General features: G+C 36.8%; 2 protein-coding genes across 2 annotated transcripts; both read right to left on the reverse strand.

The window, feature by feature from the left end:
• Positions 1–3,666: 3,666 nt before the first annotated feature.
• Positions 3,667–4,986, reverse strand: LOC139431019 (zinc finger BED domain-containing protein 5-like). The gene has a single exon (XM_071198585.1). The coding sequence runs from the start codon at positions 4,984–4,986 to the stop codon at positions 3,667–3,669; it is 1,320 nt and encodes a 439-aa protein (XP_071054686.1).
• A 52-nt stretch (positions 4,987–5,038) lies between these two features.
• LOC139431020 (protein FAM200B-like) lies at positions 5,039–7,129 on the reverse strand. Its single transcript, XM_071198586.1, has 3 exons — positions 7,086–7,129; positions 5,102–5,554; positions 5,039–5,057 (listed from the first exon to the last, which is right to left on the reverse strand). Exons 1-3 carry the CDS (start codon positions 7,127–7,129, stop codon positions 5,039–5,041), a joined length of 516 nt encoding a protein of 171 aa, XP_071054687.1.
• Between the last annotated feature and the right edge of the window lie 4,985 nt (positions 7,130–12,114).

Consider the following 12,114-nt stretch of genomic DNA (forward strand, 5'->3'; position numbering starts at 1 on the left):
TTAAAGATAAATTAATAAAAATTAAATCTTAAGGTGCTCCACCAAAAGGTACTACACCTATACATTTACCAAGAACAAACTTCATTCAATAAAAATTTAATCTAAATGATTAATTGATAAATACAATTTACCAACGACTTTCTCTATCTCCCCTTTCCCTCCCATAAGTGTTGATTTTAAAGTAATTAAAATACTCAAAATAAAATTATTAAACTAAGCAACGCTTTAAATACTCTAAAAATCAATTAGCAAACTAATAAATTAATATTTTTGTGTTTTTATTTTTATTGTTTTTTTTTTATTATTTTTTATAATTATTTATTTAACTATTACACATTAATTTCATTTATTTTTTATCAATAAAACACACAGCACATTCATTTAAAATTTTCCACCACAGTATATATTTATATACAGGGTGATTTATAACATACGGAGGAGACTAAATGAAGAGATTTTCTTAATAATGTTTTGTTAAAATCTTAATAGTTACAAAGATATCGCATGTTAATTTTTTAAATAAGTTAGCGTCAACTTTTGAGAACCGCTGATATTCACTAAAGAACAATTAAAATACTTGTCAACGCCATCCTCATTTTTGAAGGAGCTGTCAAAGTAGACAATTTAATTGTTTAGTTTTAATACGTAATTTATGAAAAGAAATAATAGATGTTAATTTATGTTTTAAATGCAAAATTACAAAATCTCTAAAACAAGAAAATAACAATAATAATAATCTCTTTATAACATATGTTCAAAGTGCTGTCCTTGCATTTCGACGCACAACTGCGCACGACGAATCCAATTTAACGATAATCGTGGAAATCGTGGACGTATGTCCTCTGTAGCGGCAGTGATGCGATGTCGTAGTTCGTCGATTGTATTAACCTCGGTGGCATAGAGTATATGCCACCGAGGTACCTTGAAATTAAGCAGGGGTCGTTTGCGTGCGAGGCTATACAACGAAAACGATATGAACCAAATATTGGTCAATACAGGTGTTTTTTAAAAATGACATGCTTATATCTCGAAAACCAAAACTTTACACATGAGCAGATTTTTTTTCAGGGTTGCCTAAAGGCCCTTCTGACGTCATTTTAATTTTTTCAAATCACACATACACCTTTTTCTTTCAACGTCTTGAACAACTTGACAAACTAAGTATTTTTAACTTAAAAATTTTTTTTTCTTAAATTCTGCGTTATGTGCACATTGCCAAGCATTTCTTTAGTTATTGATTCGCAAGCTGCTCTGATACGGTTTTTCATATCCTTTGGTGTTGTTTGAACCTGGTTGTAGTTTCTCTTTGAGGTAACCCCAAAGAAAGAAATCGGGAGAAGTCGGGTGATCTAGCTGGCCAATTCACCGGTCCATTACGTCCTATCCATTTTTCAGGAAACATTTCGTCTAAAACTTCTCTTGCGGCTATTGCATAATGAGATGGACATCCATCATACTGATACCATAGCGCAAGTCTTCGCTCCAGAGTAAGGTCTTCCAACAAAATCGGTAAATCGTTCAACAAAAAATTCCGATACTTTCTGCCATTCAAATTGCAATCAATAAAAAAAGGTCCAATTATTTTATTGCCAACAATGCCGCACCAGACATTAACTGACCAAGGTTTTTGATGCCAACGAGGATTTTCATGTGACCAGTAGTGCATGTTATGACGATTTACTTGGCCGTGATTGGTGAAAGAGGATTCGTCGGACAGTAGTACATTGAAGAAAAAAATTTCTCTTAATCTCAATTTTTCTGCAATTGTTCTTCGAACCAGTTTCTGAAGAAGGTTGCAACATGGCATCCGTAATGTCAAACCTTTTATTAAAAGACGCACGGCAAAACCCGAAAGTTTCTAGTGTTAGTTCTAATTTTAGTTTAAAAAGTAATCAGTTTGTCAAGTTGTTTAAGACTTTGAAAGAAAAAAGTATATGTGCCATTTGAAAAAATAAAAATGACGTCAGAAGGGCCTTTAGGCAACCCTTCTTACCAAAAAATGTTTACTTGAAACTTTTTTTTGCATTCGAGTTTTTGTTTTTGAGATATAAGCATATGTTATTTTAAATGAAACACCCGGTATATTATAGCGCCTCGGCCGTAAGTGACCTTGGCTAAAGTGAGGATGTAAGAAACAGATTTTTTTGATTAATCCGAAATCGCTTGCGGCTCAGACTACATAATTCTTCGGCTTTGGCTGAGCTTAATGTGTCTAAGCTAAATTTTCTGAGATTAATTCCATAATTTAATTATATTGCAGAGCCTTAAGCTTAATTAATGTATTTTGAATCTTCTCAGATTACAATGTTAATACAATCGAATCCTTCATGAATCCCCATAAAGAAAAGTCCAATGGGTTAAGATTGGAACTACGTGGTGGCTATGGAATAGGTCCACCTCGACCAATCCATTTTTGCCGAAAGCATTATCGAGGAAATCTCGTACATTACGACTAAAATGTGCGGAATATCTTCCAGGAGTACTGGCAGATTTTCTTGTAAAAACTGAATCGTTGTTGAAAAGAGCCTTGACGAATAACGTGTGGATTTTCGTCCGACCACACATGGGAATTGTGAACATTTAGAACACCATTTCTGGTAAAACAGCATTCATCCGTTACCAGTATACTGTCCGCAAAATCTGCTTCTCTGTTGGTACGATTTAGTGGCCACTCGCAAAATTGCAACCGCAAAGGATAGTCAGCGGGAGTCAGTCCTTGCACTTTTTGAAAATGATAGGGGTGTAAACCATTACTTTTCAACGTACGCCAAACAAAATTCTGGGATACCTCGAGTTGGTGAGAAATTTGACGAGTACTCGTGCTTCGATCCGCTTCCACAATTTCTAGAATTTCTTCTTCCACATTCACTCCATGTCTGTTTAGTCTACCGCCACCAAGACCTTTCTTAGGTTGCAAATTTCCTGTCTCTCTTCCCCGCTGGATTAACCGAAGAAAAGTGTTTTCAGAAGGGATCTGTCGATTTGGATATCGTTCTAAATACAGACGTCTTGCGTGTGCTGCGTTTTCTCCAGCAGCTCCATAAATAATAAGCATATCTACGTATTCTTCGTTACTGTACATTACCATTGTATTTTTTGATTAGTAAAAATTCTAATTTTGACGTTAAATGACATTGATTATTAAAATTAAATGACATGTCCGTTGCTAGGTAACCAAGTCAACTGGATTGACAGCAATAAAAACATGGTATCAGCGGTTCTCAAAAAACAAACACCAGTTTTTGAGTGATTTAACAAATTTTTAAATAGCCGTAACTGCCATATTACAAAGATTTTATTATTTGTGCTAATCAGGCATTGCTTAAGTAACCCCGAAATATTCGCAGTTTGAATTTAAACGTAGTGTAATACCGTATATCGTAAGAAATGCTGGGCAATTAATTCAACTTTAATGCTCTATATCAGTGTTTCTCAAAGTTTTTTCTCTCGCGGCACATTTTCGAAAAAAATGTTTATTGAGGGCACACCAACTTTAAAAAAATTACTTTTAACTATAAATAAATAAATAGAAAAGAATTTAAAAGAAAGATTTATTATAATATGAATATAAGAACAATATAGAAACATTTCCTATAATAAAATAAAAAATGAGTAATAATTAATAGTATAAATACAAAATAAAGAAACCTGTAATAAACATGTATTTTAGTGAGAAATATGTGATTGACGATGTTTTGTTATCTCTTCTATATTTGGTTTTATTGTTGAGAGAGCAACTCTCAATTCGTCCTCAACATTTTTCAATTGTGATCGTTTATTATTTTTTATGGTTGTTAATGTTGAAAATCCTAATTCGCACAAATAGGATGTTGAAAACTGGAAAATACTTATTGCTCTTTTAAATAATTTTGGATATTCATCATGAATTGATATCCAAAATGTATTGAGTGGAAGTTCTGAATATTTTAATTTTAATGTTCGGTCAGAAGAGAGGGAGATTAGTTCTTCCTCCTCTTCAAGACAAAGATTGCTGTATGACGTATTACCAGTAAAAGGGTTTCGAATCCAGTCATGTTTTTCTATATGGATGGATGGAAAATATTTGGCAACTGCTTGCTGAAGAGTGTCTAAATGACTTTTCACCAAGGAATTTCCGTCAGGAATTTTGGCAAACATCTCTAAATTGTTCTCGCCGACTTTTTTTGACCATAAACATAACTTATTACTAAATGCAGTTAATTTGTCCGTTGATGTTAAAATATTTTCGTGTCGTCCTTGCAAACTTGAATTTAAATGGTTAAGATGTGAAAAGGTATGTTCTAGGTAAGCCAGCTTTGCACACCACAATTCATTGCTCAAACAGTCATAAAATTGTTGTGTTTTCAAAATTCTTCTTTTCTCCTTTTCTCCCATAGTCGTTTCTTCTTTAAAGAATACACAAAGTTCTTCTCTTAACTCATACGCACGAGCTAAAACTCGTCCTCTAGAAAGCCATCGAACTTCACTATGCAATAATAAGCAATTGTAATTAGCTTCCATGCTGTCACATAATTCTTTGAATAATCGTGATTTTAATGGTCTGCTTTTAATATAATTGACTATTTTTATCACATCTTCCAAAACAGATATTAGTTCCGTAGGGAGAGTTTTGGCTACTAAAGCTTCTCGATGTATAATATGAGTAGTAATAATATCAGCATTTTTTTGTTTCGCGTACGTCCAGAACCCTTTCTCATTACCGACCATTGCAGGAGCACCGTCTGTACAAATTCCTGTACAAAAGTTCCAGGAGAGATTGGAATTTTTGAAAAAATTGTCGACGCAATCAAATATTTCTTTACCCGTTGTCCTCCCCGACAATTCTTGACAAAATAAAAATTGATTTATAATTGAATCCCCGTTAATTAAGCGTACAAATCCCATTAATTGTGCTTTTCCGCTAATGTCTGTTGATTCATCTATTTGTAGGGCAAATATTTTATTGTTAAGTTTTTGGTGAACATTTTTTGCTATGTTTTCCGACATATCAGCAATTCGTCGACTAATGGTGTCGTTGGAGAGAGGGATTTTGTTTATTTCAGTTTCTGCTTCTTTCCCTAACATACATTTCACCATTATTCGACAAGCAGGGCCAATTAACGTTTCCCCAATTGAATGAGGTTTCATCTTCTGTGCAATAAGTTCGGCTATCTCGTAAGACGCAATTTGTGCTTTATCTGACACCCTTACTGCTTTTTCGAATTTTTGGGATTGTTTGGCACTATTAGTTATTAATCGTTCAAAATAATTTTTGCATTTGGACACCAAACTTGGGTGAACTTTTTCCAAATGCCGTTTTAGTTTGCTAGGAACCATTGCTCCGTTTGTTTTTGTATTCCCACAAACAACACATAAAGGCAATGGGGTATCTACGCTTCCTGTCCATGTAAAACCATAATTAAGGTAATCTTCACTATACTTTCTTGAATTAATTTTCGCCTTTTTTGCCGGAGGTTCATCCATGCTGGAACTACTACTAAAATTAGCCTCATCAGCAGCTGTAGTGGATGCACTATTAACAGTTAAAAATTTTCTTAAATCCATTTTTGATAAGCTAAAAAGAATATGTTAAAATTTATTAATTCTAATTATTATTATTTCATTAATTTTAAAATTTTATTATAAATTTTTGCTTATTGACTATTAGTACAAGATTCCGATATAAATCCGATACCCCTCATCTGTTTTCGTGATAAAATATATATATTTTTTTACAATAAAATGTATAAATAAAGGAAACCTAGACTATATTAATTTTTTAAGTAAATTGGATAATTACATTATTTGTCAAAAATCTGCAAACTCTATAACAGTTCTAAGTTATAAAACATGTAAATTTCGTTAAGATCGCATTTATGTTATTAATATAAACAATTAAGTAAATAAATAATCTTACCTTATTTTTCCTGAGAAATCCTAATTATTCAATAAATAGCACGAAAACACAATAACAATTGAATAACATAAAGAAAAGCCCAAAACGTTTTACAGTCCTAGAGGACCTAACCTAGAGAGGATATACAGTATTTTCGGGGAATAACCTAATACGCTTTACCGATGGTTTTTCGGAAACTTCCTCTTTAGTCAAGGCTTTACGAGAGTACGGCGCACAGTAGAAATTTACTAGTACTAGTACTTGCTCTTTTAATCTGCTCCGTATGTTATAAATCACCCTGTATATATATATATATTTTTGATCCGCTCTTTAATTTTTTTAATGAAAGAGCGGATCAGTTAGCTAAAGAAGCTTCAAATTTACAAATTGATTTAAATGTGATTTCTAAGAGATCAGGGAAAAATAGGATTAGGAAATGTATGTTGAAAAAATGGCAAGATAGGTGGGATAACTCAGTGACTGGGAGGTTGACTTATCAGTTTATACCTAGAGTTGGTAGGGTAGATGGATTTTTAAAACCCGAAACTGTAGAGTTAATTACTGGTCCTGGCAATTTTGATGAGTATTTAAATAGAATTGGAAAATTTGAATCTCCTTTGTGTTTGTGCGGTGTTGAAAGTGGAACTTGGATGCATGTTTAATTAGATGCAAAAATAAATTTGAAGAGATGTAGATTACAGGATAGAATGTTGATTAAAGATATGGTATGGCCGAATTTGGAAGAAGATATGAAAAACATTGATAAGTGTGATGAGGGATAGGGACAGGGGCATACCGTGTAGGAGAGAAGGGGGATGTAATGAAAGGTATGGGGAGATAGTGACTAAAGAAGTATCTATTGATGAAAGGGGCGAAATACACTGTTGGAAATAATTCACGAGCACACCCTGTATAATCTGAACGCGTGTATCTAGCGCAATGAAATTTGGTATGGAAGTAGTACTAAAGTAGTGTAATTTATCCTCACTTTATATCTCTTGACGCTTTCAGATTAATCAGTCGCTCGTGAATTATTTCCAACAGTGTAAGTATTAGGTGGATGAGGACAAAAGGTGGTCTAGGCTGTATATGTTGAAGGGATGCAGTGGTTATTATTATTAAGTGGCCAAATTGGAGAAAGATGAGAAAGAGAAAAAAAGATCTCATACATATAATTAAAACCTAAAGACGTTAAAAAAATAAACATTACCAATTCAAAGCGAATTCGTTGGAAACATCACAATATAACTCCATCTGGTCTTGCTTCCAAAACGCATTCGACTTCGAAGCTAGTTAGTGCACAATTCGTTCAAGCTGTCTAAAAGCTTGTTTGCAAATAAACAAACGGGGAATGCCTTTGTTCGAAGATGCAAGAACAAAGTTCTCGTCTCCTATAGCATTCATCAGCAATGTTAAATTCTCTTTGACCTTTTTTTTGTAATACGGCGCCTCCATAAACGCTCTCGGCGGGATAAAGTCTGGAGCTTTATAGAAAAACCGTGTAAAAAAACAGGTCGCTCGCAATGTAAGAGGTAGTAGAAAGTCGGAAAACCGCGAAATTTGAAATTCCCAAGCCGAAAAGCTTCATATCACGACTTTTCAACATTGAAAAGGTGCTTTAATAAAGTAATTTCGGAGCGGATGTAATATTCAGTGGAAAGGGTGGGTTTTAATTCAATTCCAAAAATCCACGCGAGCCAGAGTTGGCGATACACCAGCTGAGAATAATTTCGAAGCGGTAGCGCAAATAATGATTAAATTAAACAACTGTTGCTTTGTTATACCCATGATGTTGCCACGCTATACTTCCGGTTCTCAACTGGAGTGTGGCATATTGCGACAATATTCGTCAACTATTCAGATTTAATTACTGTCCGAGTGTATCATATAATTCGCGACAAACGCGCCCCGAATTGGCTACACCAGAGGGCGCCAACTCGTATTTTCTGAAACAACTAAAGAGCAAAGCAGTGTTCGACTCCGTCTACTCGCTTATATCGATTCGAGGGCCCCAGATAAAACAACGTACCTTTCAGGAATCCAAATACCAACGCGGCTTCACACTTCAGTAAATAATTGCTACGAGAAGTACCTTCCCTAAGGGCTAGTTTATCACGAGAAATTTAAAGATGCAACCATCCAAACTAATAATGAACTCCGTTTCTCTCCCTTTTCTTTGTAAATCTGTTGTGATAAAATAACAGAAATATTATGGTTCATTTCCGATTGGGGATGATGAGCTCATTTGGCTCATTAGAGTATGTTCTAGATTGATTCAGTCTAATTTCGAATAGAACCTGTTTATCTAATTGGAACAAGCAAATTTCGAGCATATGGGATCAGGTTAATCCGTGCACGCTGTCTCGCGAGCATAATTTCCCGACAATTCGGTAGAAACTCCGTCGATGCATTGTTTCCGCTTTCGTCGGAAATGCGCATTAAACGAATTGCTTGCTTTCGGTTAATATTTAATTACATTTAATTGGCACGCAAGCTGTCCGATTTCCATTGCGGCTGACAAAATGTAATTGTTTACTAATTATAGGTTTGTTGTTTCCTCAATTATAGCTGAATAATTGGGATAACCATACAAACGTGGTCAACTCTCCTGTAAGTGTGGTTCAACGTTGTGGTAATAAATTGTCTCAAATTTGAAATTTACCTGCAATTTAATTGGACTGTAAAAATGATAATTTTTCTTATTTGTTTTGTTGTTTTATTACTAAGGAGGTTTTATTAGGTTGGTGTGTGTACAGCTATAAATTTTGTATTGCCCTATACTTTAGTTGCATGGTCTTTGTCGGTTACACTAATCGCGCTGCACAAACTTTGTTGTGTATGCGAGCAGCAAACTTGTAGGTTTATGGAACGTTGAAAGTATCGACGAATAAATGAAGGTGGAAGGGAGGACGCGGATTTTTGAAATGCTTCGTGTAAACCACGTATATTTTTCAGGAGTATCGTGCATACCGAATAAGTTGGAACAGAAAATTAAACGAGCGATGTTTACCGACTGTTCGGGGCTTGTTATTGTGCCCGTTCAAATTTCGAAAACGCTCGGATCCCCGAGTGGAATTATTGCGGTCGGAAACTAAACAGAGGAGTGCCGAAAGTTAAATGTTTGTACTAACAATAATTCATATTTTGTATCTTGGGCACACGTCTAGGTCAGAAACTAATTAATATCAAACTCCTCACGGGTAACTAAAATGTAAATTTTTGATGTTGAATTTTAATTCGTACTCGCTAAACCTAACAGATCGAACGTGTACTGTTAAATCTCCATCACAGATAATGGCAAACACGTTTACCACAATTTGCGCAGCCAATCGGTACACTGAAATCCGGTAATGAACAATATTATCTGCAACTAATCAATGAATATGCATATGTCCAAGATCGTGATTAATTCAACTGGAAAGCTGCTTTGTCGAACAACTTACCATAATACAACTTTAAGTATATAGCAAACTTTATCTTCATTATTCATTGATTTTATTGATTTAAATGTATGCTTTTCAATAATGATAGTATAATAAACATATCATTTTGATGGGGTTGCATTAAACCTGATTTTATTAAATTATAAAAAAATTAATACGATTAATATGTATATTACTTTCTGGCTGAAGTTTGTTTATATATTGATGGTTTTTATTACTTTCCAACACGCATACGCACCGATCCTATAGATAGCACACGTGTCGTGTTTAGAGGACGTTATAAAAATTCACTTTGCTAATTAATATAGAGTTGGGATGAGCCGGTAGATAATTTCTCATTCTCATGGTAACATCAAACGTAGCGTTCCGTTTTTAAGACAATGGTCAAACAATACGTGCTACGATTTGGTCCTCCACGGTCGTTGCAATTAAGTCTCACCGTGGAAGTCGACCGAATCGACATTTTGAAACATTGGGCTGTTTCCGTGGACTGATACCGAGGGCCCCCTCGTTCTACGCCGGTCACGCTACCCGTGTCTTGTGAAAACAACGAGAGATAAATGGGTACAACTGCTTTTAGCGTCGCCGGCTTGGCTCCTAAGCGCCGAACCTCAGTTTACTGCTCGATAATTTGTCATATTTTACTAGAATGCAGACGTTTAACACCCTCCAATCGTGCAACCGACGTTTCGAATTAGTTTTCCACGTGTTAATTCCACGTGTTCCAAAGTACAATTAAATCCTATGATTTCAAAAACAATTTCAATTATAACAATAACAACATGGTATGCTTATCATTAAGAATTTCAACCATTATGCCAAACTAGGTTGCTACAATTTCTGGTTTTTGAGAAAAAAAATTGTTATATCCAAAGAAATAGTCTCGACCGCCTCAAGTATCATGGCCGAGATTACTTCTTATATCAAAAAAAAATCCTAAAGAGTCCTAAGTATTGCTGATGACCAAGTATCATGGTGATCCAGCAGATTATTTCTTATATCACGAATAATGCTTGCGGCGTCGACGTCTACGAAGCAAACAAAGCTTGTCGGCCGACTTCGAAGACGTCGGCCGCTTCAAGTATCATAAACAACACTTAGGGCGGCCGACGTCTCCGAAGTCGGCCGAGATTATTTCTTATATCACGAATAATACTTGCGGCGTCGACGTCTACGAAGCAAATAAAGGTAAAAACCTAAGATTCTCGGCGGACTTCAAAGACGTCGGCCGCCCCAAGTATCATGAACAACACTTAGGGCGGCCAACGTCTCCGAAGTCGGCCGAGATTATTTCTTATATCACGAATAATACTTGCGGCGTCGACGTCTACGAAGCAAATAAAGGTTCTCGGCCGACTTCGAAGACGTCAGCCGCCCCAAGTATCATGAACAACACTTAGGGCGGCCGACGTCTTCGAAGTCGGCCAAGATTATTTCTTATATCACGAATAATACTTGTGGCGTCGACGTCTACGAAGGAAATAAAGGCAAGAACCTAAGATTCTCGGCCGACTTCGAAGACGTCGGCCGCCCCAAGTATCATGAACAACACTTAGGGCGGCCGACGTCTTCGAAGTCGGCCGAGATTATTTCTTATATCATGAATAATATTTGCGGCGTCGACGTCTACGAAGCAAATAAAGGCAAGAACCTAAGATTCTCGGCCGACTTCGAAGACGTCGGCCGCCCCAAGTATCATAAACAACACTTAGAGCGGCCGACGTCTTCGAAGTCGGCCGAGATTATTTCTTATATCAAGAATAATACTTGCGGCGTCGACGTCTACGAAGTAAATAAAGCTTCTCGGCCGACTTCGAAGACGTCGGCCGCCCCAAGTATCATGAACAACACTTAGGGCGGCCGACGTCTTCGAAGTCGGCCGAGATTATTTCGTATATCACGAATAATATTTGCGGCGTCGATGTCTACGAAGCAAATAAAGGTAAGAACCTAAGATTCTCGGCCGACTTCGAAGACGTCGGCCGCCCCAAGTACCATGAACAACACTTAGGGCGGCCGACGTCTTCGAAGTCGGCCGAGATTATTTCTTATATCACGAATAATACTTGCGGCATCGACGTCTACGAAGCAAACAAAGCTTCTCGGCCGACTTCGAAGACGTCGGCAGCCCCAAGTACCATGAACAACATTTAGGGCGGCCAACGTCTTCGAAATCGGCCGAGATTATTTCTTATATCAAGAATAATACTTGCGGCGTCGACGTCTACGAAGCAAATAAAGCTTCTCGGCCGGCTTCGAAGACGTCGGTCGCCCCAAGTATCATAAACAACACTTAGGGCGGCCGACGTCTTCGAAGTCGGCCGAGATTATTTCTTATATCACCAATAATACTTGCGGCGTCGACGTCTACGAAGCAAATAAAGCTTCTCCGTCGACTTCGAAGACGTCGGCCATCCCAAGTATCATGAACAACACTTAGGGCGGCCGACGTCATCGAAGTCGGCCGAGATTATTTCTTATATCACAAATAATACTTGCGGCGTCGACGTCTACGAAGCAAATAAAGCTTCTCCGTCGACTTCGAAGACGTCGGCCGTCCCAAGTATCATGAACAACACTTAGGGCGGCCGACGTCTTCGAAGTCGGCCGAGATTATTTCTTATATCAAGCATAATACTTGCGGCATCGATGTCTACGAAGCAAACAAAGCTTCTCGGCCGACTTCGAAGACGTCGGCAGCCCCAAGTATCATGAACAACATTTAGGGCGGCCGACGTCTTCGAAGTCGGCCGAGATTATTTCTTATATCAAGAATAATACTTGCGGCGTCGACAT

The sequence above is a fragment of the Onthophagus taurus genome, chromosome 8 (assembly GCF_036711975.1).
Source record: "Onthophagus taurus isolate NC chromosome 8, IU_Otau_3.0, whole genome shotgun sequence".
Taxonomy (NCBI): domain Eukaryota; kingdom Metazoa; phylum Arthropoda; class Insecta; order Coleoptera; family Scarabaeidae; genus Onthophagus; species Onthophagus taurus.